The sequence below is a fragment of the Aedes albopictus genome, chromosome 3 (genome assembly GCF_035046485.1).
Source record: "Aedes albopictus strain Foshan chromosome 3, AalbF5, whole genome shotgun sequence".
Taxonomy (NCBI): Eukaryota; Metazoa; Arthropoda; class Insecta; order Diptera; family Culicidae; genus Aedes; species Aedes albopictus.
In genome coordinates, this window is record NC_085138.1 from 95845370 (window position 1) to 95867778 (window position 22409).

Consider the following 22409-nt stretch of genomic DNA (forward strand, 5'->3'; position numbering starts at 1 on the left):
TCCATTTTTATTTGTTAAAAATAACGTTTTAAACTTAAAGTAATTTGTGGAAAATGGCCATCACCTGGCTCAAGGGTTATTGAATGATGAGTTTACATATTTTACGGCCGATTAGTCACATGTTTCGTAATGACATTCAATATTTTTCGAAAATGCGTATTAGGCGATCTTCATAGACACTTTCAAACTTTTGTTACCGTAATTGAATCGCACAAGTAATGACTATTCGAATGAATGTTTATAACTGCCAAGTATTCGCCAAACCCGATTTCGTCATCAAAAGTCTATAAATATTGTAATTTCTGTATAAAATTGTACTTTTTCGGAAGTACAATATTGATACACATAATTAGTAAGAAAATTGTATACTTTCAGGCGTTTTCTTTGGATTTATTAAACTTTAAACTTAAGTAATTTAAAATTTAGTAAACTTGTAACAGTTTTGCATAGCTTTTCGCATTCTAGGGTGGCTAATTCAGATGGAAAAATTATTTTCAGCACTTACAAAGGCATTTCACTGACTGATCAATTTCACCCCGAAAGTAAAATTTTTGATTTTTTATTAAAAATGATATTTATTATAATAAAATGATTTGCTGTAAAAGTTTCAACCTCGTTGACTGATGAAAACCATGGTCGTACTTGTTTTAAAGCATTGAACTTAACCATATCGACAAACATTCAAAAACTAGGCGTCAAAATCTACGAAAAGTGATCAATTTCACCCGAAATCACGGTACTTAGACGACTTTGATGAGAAAATTGAAAAAAAAGGTGTAGGTTCATTAGCAAGAAATTATTTTTAAATTTATTCATATACAGCTTTTGAAATATGCCACTTTTTTAGTTTTATTTCCTAAGCATCCGATATTGTTTTCAAACAGTTTTCTTAACGTGGGCATTTTCAAGAGTACATACTTCTGCATGATTTCCATATGTTTAAAAGTTGTCATCCAAATTAGTTAAGCCCAAAAAATTTGAGGAAAAATTGATTTATTTTAGAAATAGTTGGCAGTTATGAGGAATCGCATATACGTAACCAATGAATATTTTGAAACAATTTGAGATACCCTGTATGAAAATCACCTCCTAATTGTAACCTTATCTTAAAAAGATGAAATCATTATTAATATTGCAGCAAAAGTGACAAAAAAACGAAAAAAATAAATTTACGCGTTTTTTTATGGGCCATACTGTAGTTAACCCTCGAATACCCAACCCCGCCTTTAGACGGGGTATAGTTTTATTATATTTGTATTTTTTCTTGCGTGACCCATCAAAACTGATATTTAGGACTGTTCTGTTCTTCTAAAAATAGTTTTTGATGTCTTTTGAAGCGTATTTACCCGTTTTTAAATCATTGAAACATTTATGTTTTGACCACCTTTTATATGCCATTGTTATTTTGTATTAAATCGCAATAATTAACATATTTTAAATTTTTCTTTAATCATTCTATTATAGTAAAATAGTTTAGGGGAGTTGTATTACGCTCTAAAATTATTTTTCCTAAAGTTATACACGGAAAATAAAAATGTCCTTGAAAAATATTTAAATGAAAATATTTTAACAATTATCATATAATCTCAAAATGATTACGTCTTCAGAAATCGGTATCCCAAATAGGCTTTTAGGAAAATATAAAAGTATAGGGATGTTCATAAATAAAAAAAATAGATAAATCACAAATCAAAATTCACAAAATCGCGAATTAAAAAGAATCACCTTCCAAAAAATATTTAATATGATTCTAGATGACGAAAAATGACATTTAGATCAAAATCTAAAATTTGTGTATTAGAGGATTAGAGAGTTAAGAAAAGAATTCGTCATTTTGGCGCCTAATAAAATTCTCATAATCATTGAATAACTTGTTCAAAACAGAATACTGCATCTATCTGTACAAATTAGTATCAAAAATTTATACTGATTTTGGCCATTCTTATCTCTTTTCAGGCAGTACTCGAATAGAGCTTAGTGAACAACCCTAAAACACCGACATCGACAACTGTACAGTGTGACCTCGCAGGGTCCTTTCCCTTTCAGTGTATATGTGAATCTCCAAGAAGAAAAGAATCTCAGAAAATCTACCGAGTGATACAATAGGTAGTGTTGTGTATATGAAGAATAAAATATACCTTTGAAAAAAAAATCCATAAGAAGCAGTGAAAAAATGTAAATCCAAAGCGCAAAGGCAGCAATTAAAAAATAGTCACTCAAATCGCCAAGAATGTCCAATCAATCGAAGAATGTGTAAATAATGCTGCAGAGATTGCAGGCCGCGTTCCTACCAAACAAAAAGCAGCTGCCATTTGCGAGTGCCGATTTGTGTGTTAGTGCTTGTGTTTGAGGGAGGCCAGTTAATCTTCGGCCTTTAATCGCGGGAAATATGCAAAATATGCCACCAATTTAACCTCCGGCCGCCCCCTCCACTCCTTGCTAGTGCCACAAGGTGAAGAATAAATCGTGTGGTAAAGGATAAAATCGGTTCTCTGTGTGTCGATCGAAAATCGAAGGTGTCACCAGTGCGCAGCGCCGGGCCGAGCCGCGCTAAGGGCTTAGCAGTCGCCCTGCCATTTTGGCGGCGGCGCGGAGACTGTGTGTTCTGATGCTGCACGTGCACGTCCAAAACAGCAGCGGGCCAGAATGATTGGAGCCTGGTTCGTGGCTGATTGGCTGGAAACTGACACTGAAACGACGGATTTACTAGAGGCAGCGGCGGTAGTAGTAGTAGCAGTAGCAGCAGCAACAGCCGGTGGTGTCAACGCCACTGGGCAACTATTTCGTAGACAGCAGCAACGGCAGCAGCAACAATGCAGTCCCAGGATGCGATAGGCGACTGCTCGCGGTACATCTTACAGGTGAGTCGATCGGGGACTGTAGCCGTACGTAGATTAGATTTATGTTTTTTATGGACTTTATCTGTGTCTGTCATGGGTTGAGTCGTTGGAATTTGATTGCTTGTTGGAGAATTATGGTGGTTTATTGCAGCAGGGGGCAATAAATGCTTCGGCGTTGTACACGGGAAAGGGGTTCATTACTTGGTTACATTAATTGCCGTCCAGTGACCAAGATGATCTTGAAGAAGACATAATAATGAATGGAAATGATATATCTCATGCATTATTGATATTGTAGCCTTTGCTAATTGTTTGTATTAGCCAAAACCGTTGATGCTATTATAAAATATGATGATGTGAAGGTTCTCGATTGCTTCATAAGCATCAGTAAGAAGCAAACGAAGATTCTCTCTGAGAAGCTGGCAAAGCATTTCTCAGCAGTTGGTTCGCAGAACGTTCTCTCAGAAACTAGTGAAGCTACTTAAGGAAGCTGCTGAAGCTTCCCTCAGAATCTAGCGAAGGTTCTCTCAAAAAACTGCGAAGCTTTTCTCAGACGCTTGCGAAGCTTCTCTCAGAAGCGTGCACCCTAAAACGAAAGTACACAGCGAATGAGTAACTTGCGAAAAGACAAAGGATTTTTCACTCGACTCGACTTACGTACGACTGGATCAGCACAAAAAATGTGCTGATCCGGTGTTACACAAATTTGCGTGAATTTTCACACAAGTTTGCATGAAATCTTTTGTCTTTTCGATCGCTGCGTGAAAGTTACTCCTTGCTCTGTGTACATCGATCTTTCCGTGTGCGAAACTTCTCTCAGAAGATTGCGAAGCTTCTCGCAGAAGCTTGCGAAGCTTCTCTCAGAAGCTTGCGAAGCTTCTCTCAGAAAATAGCAAAGCTTCTCACAGAAGCTTGTGAAGCCTCTCTCATAAGCTTGCGAAGCTTCTTTAAGAATGTTGCGAAGCTGGCGAAAATTCTCTGTCAGAAGCTGGCGAAGATTCTCACTGAGAAGCTGACAAAGCATTTCTCAGCAGTTGGCGAAGCTTCTCTCAAAAGCTGGTTAAGTTTCTCAGAAGCTTGTAAAAAAATTTCCAGAAGCTGGTAAAGCTTCTTCCAGAAGCTGGCGAAGATTCTTCCAGAAGCTTGTAAAACTTCTTCGCGAAACTTTTCCCAGAAGCCTTTTTATGAAGCTACTTCCAGAACTTGTGAAGGTTCTTCCAGAAGCTTGTGAAGCTTCTTCCAGAAGATAGTGAAGCTTCTTCGAGAAGCTGGTGAAGCTTCTTCCAGAAGCTGGTGAAGCTTCTTCCAGAAGCTGGTGAAGCTTCTTCCAGAAGCTGGTGAAGCTTCTTCCAGAAGCTGGTGAAGCTTCTTCCAGAAGCTGGTGAAGCTTCTTCCAGAAGCTGGTGAAGTTTCTTCCAGAAGCTGGTGAAGCTTCTTCCAGAAGCTGGTGAAGCTTCTTCCAGAAGCTGGTGAAGCTTCTTCCAGAAGCTGGTGAAGCTTTTTCCAGAAGCTGGTGAAGCTTTTCCAGAAACTGGTGAAGCTTTTCCAGAAACTGGTGAAGCTTTTTCCAGAAGCTGATGAAGCTTTTTCCAGAAGCTGGTGAAGCTTTTTCCAGAAGCTGGTGAAGCTTTTTCCAGAAGCTGGTGAAGCTTCTTCCAGAAGCTGGTGAAGCTTCTTCCAGAGGCTGGTGAAGCTTCTTCCAGAAGCTGGTGAAGCTTCTTCCAGAAGCTGATGAAGCTTCTTCCAGAAGCTGGTGAAGCTTCTTCCAGAAGCTGGTGAAGCTTCTTCCAGAAGCTGGTGAAGCTTCTTCCAGAAGCTGGTGAAGCTTCTTCCAGAAGCTGGTGAAGCTTTTTCCAGAAGCTGGTGAAGCTTTTTCCAGAAGCTGGTGAAGCTTCTTCCAGAAGCTGGTGAAGCTTCTTCCAGAAACTGGTGAAGCTTTTTCCAGAAGCTGATGAAGCTTTTTCCAGAAGCTGGTGAAGCTTTTTCCAGAAGCTGGTGAAGCTTTTTCCAGAAGCTGGTGAAGCTTCTTCCAGAAGCTGGTGAAGCTTCTTCCAGAGGCTGGTGAAGCTTCTTCCAGAAGCTGGTGAAGCTTCTTTCAGAAGCTGATGAAGCTTCTTCCAGAAGCTGGTGAAGCTTCTTCCAGAAGCTGGTGAAGCTTCTTCCAGAAGCTGGTGAAGCTTCTTCCAGAAGCTGGTGAAGCTTCTTCCAGAAGCTGGTGAAGCTTCTTCCAGAAGCTGGTGAAGCTTCTTCCAGAAGCTGGTGAAGCTTCTTCCAGAAGCTGGTGAAGCTTCTTCCAGAAGCTGGTGAAGCTTCTTCCAGAAGCTGGTGAAGCTTCTTCCAGAAGCTGGTGAAGCTTCTTCCAGAAGCTGGTGAAGCTTCTTCCAGAAGCTGGTGAAGCTTCTTCCAGAAGCTGGTGAAGCTTCTTCCAGAAGCTGGTGAAGCTTCTTCCAGAAGCTGGTGAAGCTTCTTCCAGAAGCTGGTGAAGCTTCTTCCAGAAGCTGGTGAAGCTTCTTCCAGAAGCTGGCGAAGCTTCTACCAGAAGCTGGTGAAGCTTCTTCGAGAAGCTGGTTAAGCTTCTTCCAGAAGCTGGTGAAGCTTCTCCCAGAAGCTGGTGAAGCTTCTCCCAGAAGCTGGTGAAGCTTCTCCCAGAAGCTGGTGAAGCTTCTCCCAGAAGCTGGTGAAGCTTCTCCCAGAAGCTGGTGAAGCTTCTCCCAGAAGCTGGTGAAGCTTCTCCCAGAAGCTGGTGAAGCTTCTCCCAGAAGCTGGTGAAGCTTCTCCCAGAAGCTGGTGAAGCTTCTCCCAGAAGCTGGTGAAGCTTCTCCCAGAAGCTGGTGAAGCTTCTTCCAGAAGCTGGTGAAGCTTCTTCCAGAAGCTGGTGAAGCTTCTTCCAGAAGCTGGTGAAGCTTCTTCCAGAAGCTGGTGAAGCTTCTTCCAGAAGCTGGTGAAGCTTCTTCCAGAAGCTGGTGAAGCTTCTTCCAGAAGCTGGTGAAGCTTCTTCCAGAAGCTGGTGAAGCTTCTTCCAGAAGCTGGTGAAGCTTCTTCCAGAAGCTGGTGAAGCTTCTCCCAGAAGCTGGTGAAGCTTCTCCCAGAAGCTGGTGAAGCTTCTCCCAGAAGCTGGTGAAGCTTCTCCCAGAAGCTGGTGAAGCTTCTCCCAGAAGCTGGTGAAGCTTCTCCCAGAAGCTGGTGAAGCTTATGAAGCTTCTTCGAGAAGCTGGCGAAGCTGGTAGAACTTCTCCTAGAAGCTTGTAAATCTTCTTCCAGAAGTTTGGGTGACTTATACCAGAAGCTTTATAAGCTTGCAAAGCTTTTTCCAGAAGCTTGTGTAAAACATCTTCCAGAAGCTCGTTTTCCATTAAGATTCGCAATTAAATTCACTCTATTTCCATTTATACTAACTCCTCCGCCATCTAACATTGTTAATCAACAGTTTTGGACTGTTTAGGCCACCGTGCATAATCTCTAGTGGAACCTGCTACATACTGTATAATGGGGTTCAGATCAATAATTTATTTTTGCCGCCTCAAGTATTGACTTCAGCGGTATGGTGTCTTTTAAGAATTTGTTCTACATACTTAACTCTTTATTTTGGAATTTTTATGTTTGGTGGATTAGTCATCCACCTAAAAGTACGATAGAAATTCACTTTTTGTCATACATGAAGATAGACTATTGATGTCTGCTACAAAGTTGCAGAAAATGTATTGTTGGAAAATTTTCCGAACCAATCATTACCTTATATGCTCAATTTTGTCATATTTTGGTAGATGACTCATTAAAATATTTTTATTTGTTATAACATTTTCTAGGGATTTTTGGAAATTTTTGTATGTTCTATTTACGAAGTTATTCTTTGTGATGAAATATACAGCTACTTTTTTCTTATTGGAATAACGCTCCATGTGCAACAGAGCCTGCATCTCAACTAATCCCAAAAAAATTTCTTGGAGAAATCACAGGAGGAATATTGGAGAAATTCCTAGAGTGATACTTGGATCCCTGCATCAATTATTGCTGTAATTTTTCATGGAATTACAGCTAGGGTTCCTACAACATAATCTGCTGTGATTCCTCCAGATATTTCTTCAAAATGTCCGCCTATGTTTTATATTCAGGGATTTCTACAAGAGTTCTTCCAGATTTGTTTTTTGAATGTATGCAGTAATTCTAGCTGGTATTCACTTGATATTTTTTCAAGACTTCTCGTGGTATTTATCCAGGAATTTCTGGTGAAATGCACCAGGCTGACTTACTGGGATTTCTCAAGAATTGGAGAAATCACAGACGGATTTGTATACTTAGATACTTAGAGAAACCTCTGGAGCAATCTCATTAAGAATTTCCTGTCAGGCATTTGTGAAGGAGAGGTTTTTTACAAAGATTAATGGATACCTCCAAGAGCTCTGCTTGGCATTTCTCTGCGGATTTCTCCAAGAGTGCTTCAAGGAACCCCTCTAGGGAAGTTCCTCCTGTGATTTCTGCAGGCCTTTTTTTCAAAATATTCCTACACATATTCCATTCGGAAATTTCCCAAGAACACTTGCTGGGTCTCCAGGAATTTCTCTTGAAATTTATCCCATAATCCCTCCAGCAGTCTCTGCTGTAACTTCTCTGTTAGTAATTTAGCCTAAGATTTTTCTAGAATTTCTCCTGAATTTCTCTTAAGATCCTTTTAGGAATTTCTCTTCGTAATCTTACTGGAAATCCCATTCAGGTTCCTTTGTGAGTTTCTGTTGAAATTGCTCTTGGAATGCTGCTGGGATTTCTTCACGCATTCGTGATGGAAATCCTGCAAGAAGTCTTGTTCCGATTCTTCAAGCAATTCCAGCTGGAAATCCTCCAGGAAATCCGAACGACTCCTAGAGCAAAAAACTGCAGAAATAACATCTGGAAATGAGCTTCATCGACCGCCCGTGGATGCTACTCCATCAGTATCTTTAGACCAGCTACACTCACACAATGAGACATCTGCCGGGGACCAAGCAGGCATCTTCAGTGTGTGAGTGTTGGTGATCTTCTATTGTTTAGGCGACAATGGTGCCTGCCACGTCAGGTTGCAAGTCAATGTGGGGTAAGAATAAAGAAGGGATGATTGCAATCTTTTGTATCCACAGCAGACTGAATATACCTCTGCGTCTGCACAAATTCATGCGAATGTTGGAGTGTTGGTGGGATATGGTTGGCAATGGGTTCACACATTGGTGCGTGGATGCCGTCGTAAGGTGAAAGATTAGTGTGTTTATTACACTGGAAGATAATGCGGCGCTTGATTGCATAGCTCGCAGGCGTTATATAGATTGTAGATATATAGATTGACACTGTGATGTGCAAGTTGGAAGGAACGGATACGGCTTTTTCTACCAGTTTATGTTCTAGCGATGACTATGAACATTTGAATAAAATACATACATGAGTCGTATATGTAGAGATGAGGCAGAAAGTATATAGAAAGATACGAAGTTGGAGGAAAGGGACGGGCCAGGGAATGAACCCAGATCCTTCTGCATACGAATCAGAAGCGGTAGCCAGTAGCCACTAGACCACCAAGTCCGTCTCAGAGAATATATAGAGAGACGCTGTCCATAAACTACGTAGATTCATTTTTAGCCATCTTACAAAATTTTCGAAATTTGTATGGAGCGTAGATTTTAGCCAGACACCCCCTGACGCGTTTGACTGAAACGCCTGTTGTTAGACTGTTACCTATATCACTCGCAACTACAAAAAATCTGAAGTAGACGAACGCCCTGTGGCGACAAGTCCTTCCACGGTATAAGCGGATAGGATCTCACTTGAGGGGAGGCCAAATTTCCGTGCACGCAGTGTCAATGAGAAGCAGGCGTGGTGTTGACCCTGCCCCGCCTTCCGAGAACTAAGGAAGTGGAGGTGAAGTTACTAAAAGAGCAAGCTACTAATCTTTCAACGCCTTCCGGTGGTCCTGGAGAGACGATAGGTTTGGCGGCAATGGGTACGATTTAGGATAAGGTCGAGAAAGCAAGTTCGTTGGCGTTCCCACTACCAGAGCATTCTCTCAGGTGTCTGTTGAGCAGTTCCCCTAGCAGTAGCTCAGAGAAGAAAAATAAAATACTTTTCCTGAGATGGTTTTATTTTTCTTCTCGGCGAAACGTTTCAAAGCCTACCAGCTTAGTTTTATGACACTTCTACAGTTATTAAATGGGAGCTTCCATTGCCAATAGGACAGATCGGTGAAGTACTAGATTTGTAGTAATGAGCTGAATTTTTGTATGGTGAGAAGGTCAATTCTCCGTTTCTGCAGTGAAATGGTGCAAAAAGCGTGGATATTATGATTGCTTGCCTAATTTGATGCTGTTTGAGCAAAACTTTGGGCAACAGTGTTGTTGTTTTCTCCATTTCTTGCAACATAAACAACATAGTTATCCAAAGTTTTGCTCAAACAGCATCAAATTAGGACAGGGAATCATAATACTCACGCTTTTTGTACCATTTCATTGCAGAAACGGAGAATTGACCTTCTCATCATACTAAAATTCAGCTTATTACTACAAATCTAGTACTGCACCGAACGTGCCCCATTGACTATTTCACATATATGTTTCGTAAGACAGGCACAAACCTTTTTTTTCTCCCCTGTTGGGGAAATTAAGCCACTGCGTCCAATAAGTTGAACTTTTTTGGCATGAGATACTCTATGCCCCAAGGAAGTAAAGGAAGTTTCAATTAAGAAAAAAAAACTGGACCGACCGGTAATCAAATCTGTCACTCTCAGCATGATATTGGTGAATACTCGTTTAAATCTACGGCTACATTGAAAGTGTAGAATTAGCATAAGTTAAAATACACATAAATACAAAAAAAAAAAAAAAAAAAAAAAAAATACGGCTACATTGAAACTACGACTTCAATGATAATATGGAACGAGCTCACCGATTAAGGCTACATTTCAACTTATGCCCACTTGGTGTAACACAGTCGGCCTTGCAATCTGCAATCTGATATCAGTTCTACAGAACACGAAACCACTAACGAAGCCAGACAACCCCATCCAACTAATACTTTCAACGTGACCGCTGACAAATATCAGAATCAAAAATAAGTACGATCGAAGACCTTGAATAATACCATCTGTCATCAAACTTTCCCTAGAAATTTTCTACAGGTGTGCTAGCAAATTGAACTTCGTGTAGATAAGATTTTGATACAAAAGAAATCGACATCGTATCCAACTCGGTAGCGTTTAGTGGGTTCAACACGAAACGCGACATGTTGTAGATATTAGGCATTTTTTTATCGCAACAAGTTCCTGCCTAGTTACACGTAAACGACGACACTCCTTAACGCTCAGTGTGACTGATAAGCATTCACATTGAAGAAACTTCATTATATAGTCTCAAAGCGTATGCTCCCCTTCTGGGCCTTATCAGAGCAAACAAAATGCATGCCAGTGTCTGAGTTATTATGTCTCCAATTGTGGTGGAAAGTTGTTGTAAGATATTTGAACAAACAATCACTTAGTACATAGGAGGCAAGTTGTAGCCTTTCTTATCGGACACTTGCGATGTTTTCGTAGAGCACCCGACCCTTCTCTTCATCATCATCTCGCGAATGATATCAAAGCCGCCATTTAGAGTAGGTATCACCGCAGATCTGTTCGGGGACGCGTTATCAGACAGAATTCAACAACTTGAATTCAAATCGAAATCTTTCCCCTGAATCTGGACACGCCGGTTTCGGTAATTCAATACTTGTGATTGTCGCTACACTCACTCACATTGCACATGGGCTGCCGACGAAGGTCAATATTTTTACAGCGGGGTTTACTGTTTGCTTCGTAGTCGTCATCATCATTGAACCGACCCACGGAAGAAACCGTGTATGTGCAAATTACTGTCCTGCTGCTGCTGCTGCTGTTGTAAAGTTCACACCTTTTTGTGTTGTTTTATGGAAGTGCAAGACTTTACATACCTACATGTGTGCGATGACGGTTTGACGGCTGGCAGCAGGAGCAGAAAAGGGTGCCACTTATTGCCACCGATCGGAGTAGTTTCATCCGTCCGGAGTAGATTCAGGACCCGATCAGAAAGGCAGAACAAAATTTTCAGCTTTCGTTATCCTAACACAATTTGATAACGGTTAGTCCTTGTTGAATTTAAAAGCGTTGCATCAACATCGCGTACAAAAAGTCCCATATACAATTAATACGCTTGTCCGATAACATAAATGAACTTAATCGAATTAAATTCTATCTGGAAATTTCGATGACGGGCTTCGTGGTCTAGTGGCTACCGCTTCTGATTCATATGCAGAAGGTCAGGGGTTCAATACCTGGTCCGTCCCATTCATCCTACTTTGTATCTTTCTATCCACTTTCTCTTTATCTCTCTCTTCTCTGCATAGTCCATATACAACTCATGTATATTCATATTTTCATGGACATCGCTAGAACCAGAAACGAATTGCAAAAATTCGTTTCCCTTCCTTCCAACTTCCACTGCACAGTGTATATAACGCCTACAAGTTATGCAACCAAAGCGAACTGTGCCGCTTGTCCTTCATAGTAATCACCACACCATCTATCACCTTACGAACACTATAAATATCCCCTATCTATAGATCGCATCACCGATCCAACGGTGACTCCCATATCTCCCATCCTTTCCGTCTAACAAATACCCCAGTCCGTGCTGGTTGTGGAGATGCAGAGGTGCTCTCGGTCTTTAGTAGCAACAACCAGCACACTCTAACATTCCTTTCCCTTCCCAACTGACTATAAGGACGTGGCCGGCGCCGTTATTGATCAAAAATGCATGAGCTGCTTAAATTGCACTTTGAGGATAAGTGGAGCGTCCCAGCCCTTATTCATTTGGATCTCAGTGCAATTGGTATCAGCTCAGATCAATCACGGAGGAGCGACCATTGACATGTATAGTCAGATTTGATCGTTTTAAATTCTATCTGGAAGTTTCGTATACAATACATAACAACCATATTACCATATATTCCATTCGTAGTAATGAATTGTATTATTATTGTTATTTTTATTAGTGACACTTTACCTTTAGGAGGCTTTCGTGTCATAATGAATTATATGATTATTGTAAGGTAATTTAACAATAATTATATTGTATAAAAATTCGAACAATAGCAAAACCATAACATGTATGATGCTTATTTTTTTTAGAGGAAAATCGAAATGTATGTTTTTTTTATTAAAGATACATCGTTATTGTGTGGTAACCACACGATTTTTATCGTATGTTAACACCAATAAACTATATGTATATATTACTATACGGAGTATCGTACTGTTTAGAGTTTTTTTTATTAGGGATACCTTTTGAGAAATTTCTTTGAGTGTTCAAAATATTTTATAACTTTGTATCACAACCTGTTAAGATTTTGTTCATATCATCCCAGCTATATTTAATAACAGAGTATGTTTTTAAATCTGCTCTCAAAATAGTTACTTACTTTGTTATTTCTTTTTGTTATTTTGTTGTTATTCCCCTCTGATCGGGAAAAATGCACAGTCGTTCGCAACCCAGTCAACCAATTCAACTGAGCGATGTTTACATAATAATCAATGACAAGAGACTATTGCGAAGGGACGGGTAGAGGAATAAATACTGAACCTTCAACAACTCTGGAGCAGATGGGTTTAAGGGAGATAAAGAACCAAGCATCACGGTGCGCATCGGTACAATCAGCAACGATCGGTTGTCTCTCCTTGGTTGTATTGGTTACAAAGATGGTACCTACGCGACAACGACGCAGCCAAGCCCTTGTTGAAAGTGTGTGCAGTGATTGATTCACGTGGACTGGGGGCACTCGTATGGATTCTCGGTGTGAGGAAGATGAGCGCCACCGCTGCGCGGCTGGTATGCCAATACCAGCGGTAGCGGTAGCCCCAACACTTCACTTGGTAGTAATAAAGGTCAAGATCAACGCTGACGCATCGCGTGTGAAAGGCGAGGATTGCGTCTAGGACAATGCAGTAACTGTCCACTGCAGTTGTTCATAAAGATGCCAAAACATAAATTTAATGGACTTGGATCATTTCGGGGAAAAGTCGTTTGGCCGAATTACCAATTGCCAAGGATGAAAATGTAATTTTTGACGAATTTTTTGACGAAAATAAAACAGCTGAATAGGGTAATTGTTCCCTTCGTTGTGGTAGTACCTAATGTTGCGGTAGTGGCAATTGAGCACTGTTGCAATCGCAACAAGAGAGAGACGATTTTCCAGTTTTTTTGAACGACGTATTTATTCAGCAACGATAACGAAGTTAAAAAATCTCTATGAATCAAACAAGAGCATAGAGGGAAATTTATATGTTTAACATTGTACATAGTTAAGGATTCGTTGGTGAAATAGTTTTACGTAAATTTGTATCGTTAAATATATAGTTGTTCATAATAACATTTGCATGTAATTCGAGGACTTACGTTTAATGTCTCATTCGTGTCAGCTATCCTCTATATTTAGCTCACTGCTCGTTTGTGGGAATGCTAATGGGTTGAAATAGAAGTTAAATATGTGTTTACAATACTTCTGTTGCTTATTTTACCTGCTGTCGTGCTTCTTAGATATTTGCATGTTCCCTTTGATACTAGGATAGCAGCAAAGTATCAGTTAAGATCTTTAATAGATTGAATTACGTTAGATTAATAGACACAATTAACCATTGCATGAACTGACCTACGTTTTTTATATCAACCGTACTATTTTAATAGATTTTAATTCACTTTTTAACTAGAACGGTTCGTTTTACCACTAATATTAGGTAGGATTATACAATTCACTTTAGTTTATAAGTAGAAATGTTTCAATTATTATAATATAATCAGAGCAAATTTGCCTAAACTTTTGCTAGCACGTTTGCATGCACATTGAGGGACAATGCTCAATCCACCGGTCTTTGTCTTCTCTCCCCAGTCGATGGGTCAACAATACGGACTACGTAAATAGTCAAAGGTGTGGATCGAAAGCGTACTTGGATGTATGGTGCTTCGCCACGTACCGTAGCGACACTCCCCCCCAAGTACTTCGAGGTCATTAGTCCGATGTACTTACAGTAGCACCAACGTCCAACACTGCAAGTTTTACGGCTGGCCGCTCCAGAATTCCCCTCGCTGTTTGCACCACAGCACGTCGTACCTGTCCATCCTTGGACTGGATTGCGTGGACCACCCGCCCTTTCGGCCAGCAATTCCTCGGTAGTGTATCGTCCACGACGACTACGATGTCTCCCACTGCAATAGGCTTGGCTCGATGAAACCATTTCACTCTTCGTGTAAGTGTTGGTAAGTATTCAGCAATCCAGCGTCGCCAAAACCGGTTTGCGTAGACCTGCGACGTCTTCCAGGTGTTCTTTAGAGCAAGAGTGGTATCGTCAAATGCGATCGGGGGCTTTGAACCGTCGGACGAACCGAGCAGAAAGTGATTGGGTGTGAGTGGTTGAGACAGTTCATCATCTAGCGGTAATTCTGTCAGCGGTCGCGAGTTGACAATCAATTCGATCTCGCTCAGCATATTCTTCAGCAGCTCATCGGTGGGTGTGCGTGTTGGTTGGATGTGCTTTAGGGCTTTCTTTACAGATTGGACAAGCCTTTCCCAGGCTCCGCCAAAGTGAGGAGAAGCAGGCGGGTTGAACGACCATTTGGTGTCGGCCGTAACAAAATGTTCCATTAGCTTGTCCTGGTTCACTAGCAGTAACGCTTCTTTCAGCTCCCGACTGGCTCCAATAAAATTCGTGCCACGATCGCTGACTATTTCTAGCGGAGCACCTCTTCTGGCGACGAAGTTTCGGATGGCAAGAATACACGAGTCTGTTGTGAGGCTGTGAGCGAGTTCTAGATGTATTGCTCGTACGGTAAGGCAGGTGATCAGCACACCCCAGCGTTTCTCAATCCGTCGGCCAACAACTACATTCATCGGCCCAAAATAGTCAATACCGACGTACGAGAATGGGCGGCAGAACGCTTTCATTCGTGCTGGTGGTAGAGCGGACATTTCTGGAGCAACTGGCCTTGCCTGTCGGTTTTTGCAGAGCTGACATTGACTTCGAACACGGTTGTAAACAGACCGCAGTTTATGAACATAGAACCTACGACGAACTTCGTTGAGGACAGTCTGGTGATTCATGTGGCAGTACTTCTGATGAATGCTCGCGATGATAAGATCGGTTACTGGATGACGTTTTGGCAACAGTATCGGACGTTTCGTACATTCATCCACCAGATCGCAGTTGTCAATGCGGCTTTTCATACGCAGTAATCCGTTTTCGTCCAGGAAGGGACTAAGCTTGTATAGCGAGCTATTCTTCGGCAACACGTTCTTCCATGTAACAAGATTTGGTTTCTTCAGAAGATCTAGCTCCGCAGCGTACTCAGCATGTTGTACCTGTTTTATAATAAACAGCTCTGCCTCTTGTAATTCCTCCTGAGTTAGTGGACCGACAACGGTGGATTTCTGCGCCAGCTTCCTGCGTAAATTTGCTGGATATCTTTTCACAAACGCTACGTGGCGCAGCAGACTCTTCCATCTCGAGAAATCTTCCCACCGAAACAGCGCAGGTTCGACAGAATGGTGAAGCACGTGCGAGCGCATCTCTTCAGCGGTTTCATCGTTGTTTCTTGTTGTTACAGGCCATTCCTTTTGCGGTTTCCACAAAAACTCTGGACCCCGGAACCATCGACTTGAAGGACTTAAATCTGGAAGTTTTTGCCACTTCGTGGCATCATCTGCTACGTTCAATTTTGACGGAATCCAGTTCCATTCGGTGGTTTCCGATATCTCTAGCAATTCGCTAACTCGCACAGCAACAAACTGGCTGTATCTTCGGTGGTCGGAGTTCAACCAGCAAAGGACATCCCGTGAATCCGACCAGAAGAATCTTTGCGAAGGTTTGAGCTTATGGGTCTCCATCACGTCATTCGCCAAACGAGCTCCGATTACTGCTGCCTGAAGTTCTAGCCGCGGGATAGACACGAACCGCAATGGAGCTACCCGTGTCTTAGCGCCGATTAGGGCACATTCCACAATGCCATCCTCTTCGAATCGCAGAAAAGCGACCGCAGCAAACCCTTTTTCCGACGCATCCACGAACACGTGAAGCTGGATCACGTTATTCTCTCCAACGCCGGTCTGCACTCGATAACATCTGGATACGCTGACCTCTTCAACCTGCGGAAGGACTCGTAACCAGGTGTTCCATTTCTCGCATTGTTCGGGTTTGATCTGTTCGTCCCAGTTCACGCCGCTTCTCCAAATCTCCTGAAGGAGAATTTTCAGGAACATCAGGAAGTTCGCCAACAGCCCCAGCGGGTCGAAAATCATCATCAGAGTGCTCAATATTTGCCGTTTCGTTGGTATGATACGTCCCTGGAGCAAATCCGCGCTGATTCGTGGAGATACTTTGAAGGTAAATGTATCTGTGGAGGTACACCACCACATGCCGAGTACTTTTTCCGTTCCCATTTCGCTAGACAAGTTCAAACTTTTCTCGCCAGGTGTCGCTTCTAGCTCTCTGAGTACTCGAATTGGAAAGCCAGTTTCGTATTTCGAACCCGGCTTGAGAGTGGACGTACCGAACTTCTTTTGCCAGCTTCACCGCATCTTCTTCCGTCTCTTCGCTGGATAGCATATCGTCAACGTAATGCTCTTTTACTATCGCTTCAGCCGCTCTTGGATACTGTTCTTGAAACCGTTGCGCATTATTGTTCTTTACATATTGCGCGCAACTTGGGGAACATGTAGCCCCGAATGTCATGACTTTCATCACGTACACATCAGGATTTCGGTTTTGCTCGCCGTCACGCCACAGAAACCGTTGACACTGCTGATCACTTTCGTTCACCAGCACCTGGTGAAACATTTCCCGTATATCGCCTGTAACGGCGATCCGGAACTCTCGGAAACGATGTAGAACCGACGGAAGGGAAGTTAGTTGATCCGGCCCGGTGAGGAGGAATGAATTCAGCGAAATTCCCGCTACTTTAGCTGCCGCGTCCCATACTAAGCGAAGTTTTCCGGGTTTATTGGGATTAACCACAGGAAATATGGGAAGATACCAGATGCGAGGGAATTCGTTCGACAGTTGACTGTCTGTGAGCTTCTCTATATACCCGCTGCATTCGTAGTCTCGGATCTTTTGCTTCAATGCCTCGGCCAGATTCTGATCACGCTGCATTCGCTTTTCCAAACATATTAACCGCCGTATGGCCATCGGCCTGCTGTCCGGTAACCGGACATCATCGTACCGCCACAGCAATCCTGTTTCGTATCGCTTTCCTCTGACATGGGTACAGGATTCCAACTCCTTACACCGAGGCTGTCCAGTGAAAAGTAGGATTTCACCACGTTGTGCAACTCTGCGTCGTTCCTCTCACAGCATGGACAAACATGGAAACTGTGATGCGCTGTGACATCCGTGGCTGACTGCAATGTAGTAGCGCAGGGTCCGAACACTATCCAGCCCAATCGTGTGTTGGTGGCAATCGGTTCGTTGATTTCTCCCTCGCGGCTGTCTAACGCGTGACCCAGGCGGCAGTTGTCCATTCCAATCAATAACCGTGGCTGAATATTACGGTAAGATTCGACAATTAATCCTTCCAAGTGTTGATAACGCTGCATTAGTTCATCCATTGCAAGTGTTTGGCTGGGAAGAGCAAGGCTTTCCACGGTGTGCACCTTTGGAATCCAGTATGTGGAAGCATCGTGTATTCCGGAAATCTGTATCGCCAGCTTGACGGAGTTTGTTTCTTGGCGCTGATGATCTGCTGTCCAACCAAGACACAAGGGATACGATTCGCCTTCAAGACCTAGCTCGGTCAGCAAACCATGTTCCATCAACGTCACCGAGGAACCGTCGTCCAGGAAGGCGAATGTGAGCACAGTCTTTCCTTTTCCATACAGAAGTACTGGAACATATCGGAACAGAACCGTGTTTGTTGTGCACATGTGAGTGTTACAGCTTTCGGTTGGCGTTTCGGTCCCAGCTGAAGAGGTCGATGGCTGTGTTATCTGCTTTCGTTGATATCTGGCATCGTCATGCAGCATTTCATGATGCATGTAGGCACAACCGTTTCTTCCGCAAGCTTCTTTCACCGAACAAGCTCCAAAATGCTTCATCAAACACTTTCGACAAAGTCTGTTCTGCTTCAATGCCTCCCAACGTGCTCCGATACTCAGGTCCTTAAACTTCTTGCACGATACTACACTGCTGCACGTTCCTTGGCAGATGACACACTGTTTGCTGAGGTGCTTTGGTGGAATCTTCAGAGATACCGTGGAGTTGGATGCCTGGCTAGTTCCTGTTTCGAGATGAACGTGAACTTCTTCCTTTCGACGCTTATCAGGTTTCCCGGCATATGTACTGATTGTCGGCGGAACAGTAACGACGCATGCTGCTTCCACTAGCGTACCTAACCAAGTACTGAAATCCGATAAAGTGATCGATTGTAGCGGTTGCCGATACTTCGCCCAGTCGAGTTTAACAGTGGGCGGCAGCTTCTCAACCAGCTCTTGAAGGAGGGCCACGTTACACAAGTGTTCATTCAAACCGCAAGCTACGATCGTTGCGCACATGTTCTGGACTGCAACACCGAAATCGATCCGAGTTCCAAGTTTCTCTGTCCTTGGCGCTGGCATCTCCCGAATCTTGCACACTAAGGAATGTACGATCACTTCTGGACGGCCAAACAGCATACGCAGCGTACTTATAACTCCTTGCAGGCCGGCTGGGTACAGCAACCGACTCCTGACCGCTTCCAGAGCCTTCCCTTTCAAGCTTCGCTGAAGACGGAGAAGATTCTCTTCGTCACTGAAACCGCACATCTTGGAAGTGCTTTCATACGTGGCGATAAATAGAGGCCACTCCTCGGGACTGCCACAGAAGATGGGTAGCTCTTTGGCTACCGCATGCCGGGCTGCGAGCTGGCTTCTGCTGAGCTCGTGAGAAAGCGTTACTGACGTAAGGCCAGAATGATGACTCGGTTCGAATGGATCTGCATCGATGTTCAAGGCACTGCTACTCCTTCGCCCCGGATCGTTGTTGCCGATTTCCATCGCCCTTAATCGTTCTTCTAAGCGTTTCGTCTCTTGTTCCTGCTTCTTCGCCATCGCTTGCAGCTGCTTCTCCACCCGCTCGATCACGCTGCACACGTCCGTCGCTGTTCTGATATCGGCACCTCGATCGGCACCGATTGAGGTCGAATTTGCGCTAGGTAGCACAACAGCTGGTGGAGCTGTCAGCTCATCACGAATTTCTTGCTCCTTCCTCTCTAGTCGTCGCTGGTATTGATGTTGCAGATCTTCCAGTGCATTCTTCATCTCGCGGTCCTTCTCCTCAAGCATCTTTTCATACGCTAGCTGCTGCTCCTCGAAACTTCGCTGCATCATCTGCATTTTCTTCTGCACATCCACGAGTAGCTGGTTCTGTTGGTGCTGATTGTCGCTCGACGATTTGCCCGCTCCTCCTAATGCTGGATCTGTCAGAATGGCAGGGTTGACCTGAGCCGCCCGCTTTGCTTCGCATGCTTTGCAACTCCAGTCCACCTCTTCAATCCCTTCTTCAACGCCCACGCACTTAAAATGGAACTGTTCACCACAATCGTCGCAGCACACCATCCGGGAATCGCCCGGTTCTTCGCACTCACCACAACTCACACCCGGTTTTTGCACATTTGCACGGTTATTTCGAGTACTTCTCGACATTTTGTAGCCTCCCCGATCGCAAACTAAACAGATTTTTTAATTTGTTGCAATCGCAACAAGAGAGAGACGATTTTCCAGTTTTTTTGAACGACGTATTTATTCAGCAACGATAACGAAGTTAAAAAATCTCTATGAATCAAACAAGAGCATAGAGGGAAATTTATATGTTTAACATTGTACATAGTTAAGGATTCGTTGGTGAAATAGTTTTACGTAAATTTGTATCGTTAAATATATAGTTGTTCATAATAACATTTGCATGTAATTCGAGGACTTACGTTTAATGTCTCATTCGTGTCAGCTATCCTCTATATTTAGCTCACTGCTCGTTTGTGGGAATGCTAATGGGTTGAAATAGAAGTTAAATATGTGTTTACAATACTTCTGTTGCTTATTTTACCTGCTGTCGTGCTTCTTAGATATTTGCATGTTCCCTTTGATACTAGGATAGCAGCAAAGTATCAGTTAAGATCTTTAATAGATTGAATTACGTTAGATTAATAGACACAATTAACCATTGCATGAACTGACCTACGTTTTTTATATCAACCGTACTATTTTAATAGATTTTAATTCACTTTTTAACTAGAACGGTTCGTTTTACCACTAATATTAGGTAGGATTATACAATTCACTTTAGTTTATAAGTAGAAATGTTTCAATTATTATAATATAATCAGAGCAAATTTGCCTAAACTTTTGCTAGCACGTTTGCATGCACATTGAGGGACAATGCTCAATCCACCGGTCTTTGTCTTCTCTCCCCAGTCGATGGGTCAACAATACGGACTACGTAAATAGTCAAAGGTGTGGATCGAAAGCGTACTTGGATGTATGGTGCTTCGCCACGTACCGTAGCGACAGAGCACTTTTTCGACTGAAATGTTACCAAAAGGCATTTTTAACAGATGTATTCTGCTTAAATTATGAGATTGCACCATTTGTGTGCTTAAGATTTGCCCAAAAACCTATTTTAAAAATATATTTTCCTTAAATTTTTTGCTGCTGTGTTCCTATTGTTGTGGTAGTGTTCCTAATGTTGCGGTATCCCATATGATTTCAATGGGATACCGCAACAATAGGAACCAAAATTAAATTTTACCTCCATAATAGGAACAGTGTGCCTATTGTTGTGGTAAGCGATTTATGATCGAAAACAGAGAGAAACGATTGTTTTTATATTTTTCCAAGCAAATTTGGATAGAAAACTACCAATTAACGTTTTGCAACCCTTCATTAGATGGTACGATCATTGTTTTTAAAATGAATTTACCTTAATACCACAACGATGGGCACACTTACCCTACTGCAATGACGAATTGTTTACTTTTCGCATACGTTTTTGACAGTTCGTGTACTGAGCCTCAGCAAAATCGATTACACAGCGCAACATTTTTTTGTCTCAAGAGCAAACTTATGTGTCTCTGACAGATTTTGGGCTGCTGAATCCGAATCCGGGCTCAGATTTGCGCCAGTACGTCACAATTTTGAGCTATACCTCAATTTATAGGGCAAAATATGCGATTTTGGACTTTTTTGACAGCAAGCCATTAAGCAAGGAAATATTTTTTTAAGCAATCAAAAGGATAATTGGTCAATTAACATCTAAATTAACGACTCATGCAAAATATTTCGTTTAACCTAATCAAATTTGATAGATTTTAGCATTTTAAGTTAGTATGAAAACTTGCATGCAACTTTTGGAGGGTGACTTGTATGGGAAATATCGTACCTAACATAAATCGCTTTAAACTATCAAATTTGATTAGGTAAAACGAAATATTTTGCATGAGTCGTTAATTTAGATGATAATTGATCAATAAACCTTTTGATTGCTTAAAAAAAATATTTCCTTGCTTAATGACTTGCTGTCAAAAAAGCCCAAAATCGCATATTTTGCCCTATAAACTGAGGTATAGCTCAAAATTGTGACGTGTTTGAGCAAATCTGAGCCCGGATTCGGATTCAGCGGCCCAAAATCCTTCAGAGACACATAAGTTTGCTCTTGAGACAGACAAAAAGTAAATTTTTGTTACGCTGTGCTACCGAAACTACCACAATAGTTCTGCTGTTCTATTTTTGTCAAATAAGTACCGAACAAGTAAATCAGGATTGAGTGTGTAGCCTTTGTATTCAATCCATTATTGTCCCAAAGTACTGCAATATCTGTTCTTCCAAAAATGTTTGTGGCTAAGACTCCTATATAACCGCCATAGAACCTAGATCCAGTAATAGTATAGACTAACTTCAAGACCTCGATGAACCAAAGAAAACCATTAAATTTTCCGTGTGCAGTCCGGTACCCAATAAATATTCATTACCATGTATTTTTTTCCGTGTAAATTGCCTTTTGTGTAAATTATATTTAGCGTGTTACACTGATCTGACAGCTTTGACAGTAAAGGACTAAACATAAATCACGTAAAGTGGGTACCGAGGATTGTTCACAATCTGCGAACTTGACTGCGGAAAAAATCGTGACCATTTCGCCGCTGGTAATAGTCCATAATACTATTGGTCAATTAGTAGCCCATGATTGTCCTTGTGACTCATAATATAAGCGATATATAGTGAGAAATATACGTCAACAGCCCTTTTGCATTGATTTATAAATTTCTGTAGTAATTTTCAGCACTGTTAATTAAATAGTTAATGCGCCTCTGCACTAGTTCACGAATATGATGTTTGAATGGTGCCGTGTTTACAGAAAATCAACTTGTTCCCATGACCACCTAGATAACACGGCACCGCTCAAACGCGTCAAACGGGTGACCACGTGCATTGGTCCATTTCTGCGTAGAACACCCATTCATTAGGTATTTTTCAAAACATTATATACAAGTACAACTATTTTCAAAAACGATCACACCAACAGGC

General features: G+C 42.1%; 3 protein-coding genes across 5 annotated transcripts in view; all 3 read right to left on the reverse strand.

Moving 5' to 3' along the window:
• The window catches only part of LOC109411303 (unconventional myosin-IXb), a 252594-nt gene that overhangs the window by 201588 nt on the left and 28597 nt on the right, over positions 1-22409 (reverse strand). The gene's annotated exons all lie outside the window — the stretch shown is intronic.
• LOC115255659 (uncharacterized) lies at positions 13024-15591 on the reverse strand. Of its 3 annotated transcripts, none has more exons than XM_062859787.1 (4): positions 13519-15591; positions 13384-13455; positions 13262-13324; positions 13024-13112 (listed from the first exon to the last, which is right to left on the reverse strand). In XM_062859787.1, exon 1 carries the CDS (start codon positions 15423-15425, stop codon positions 13872-13874), a length of 1554 nt encoding a protein of 517 aa, XP_062715771.1. In that variant the 5' UTR covers positions 15426-15591; the 3' UTR covers positions 13024-13112; positions 13262-13324; positions 13384-13455; positions 13519-13871. The 3 variants fall into 3 exon arrangements, with proteins under 3 accessions (XP_062715771.1, XP_062715772.1, XP_062715770.1); XM_062859788.1 differs by having other exon boundaries at positions 13515-15591; XM_062859786.1 differs by having other exon boundaries at positions 13384-15591.
• Positions 15524-20390, reverse strand: LOC109398619 (uncharacterized). The gene is made up of 6 exons (XM_062842828.1): positions 20064-20390; positions 19933-20004; positions 17220-19873; positions 16406-17148; positions 15630-16344; positions 15524-15562 (listed from the first exon to the last, which is right to left on the reverse strand). The coding sequence occupies exons 3-6, from the start codon at positions 19530-19532 to the stop codon at positions 15524-15526; spliced, it is 3810 nt and encodes a 1269-aa protein (XP_062698812.1). The 5' UTR covers positions 19533-19873; positions 19933-20004; positions 20064-20390.

What these genes read in the sequence shown, in the direction of transcription:
- LOC115255659 (XM_062859787.1), bottom strand. Translation starts at nt 15,425, where the DNA reads ATGCGCTCGCACGTGCTTCACCATTCTGTCGAACCTGCGCTGTTTCGG.
- LOC109398619 (XM_062842828.1), bottom strand. Translation starts at nt 19,532, where the DNA reads ATGTCGAGAAGTACTCGAAATAACCGTGCAAATGTGCAAAAACCGGGT. An exon ending in CAGCGCATCACAGTTTCCAT is followed by an intron (nt 17,149 to 17,219) that starts GTTTGTCCATGC and finishes TTCACTGGACAG; the next exon opens with CCTCGGTGTAAGGAGTTGGA. An exon ending in AAGCTGGCAAAAGAAGTTCG is followed by an intron (nt 16,345 to 16,405) that starts GTACGTCCACTC and finishes TCGAGTACTCAG; the next exon opens with AGAGCTAGAAGCGACACCTG.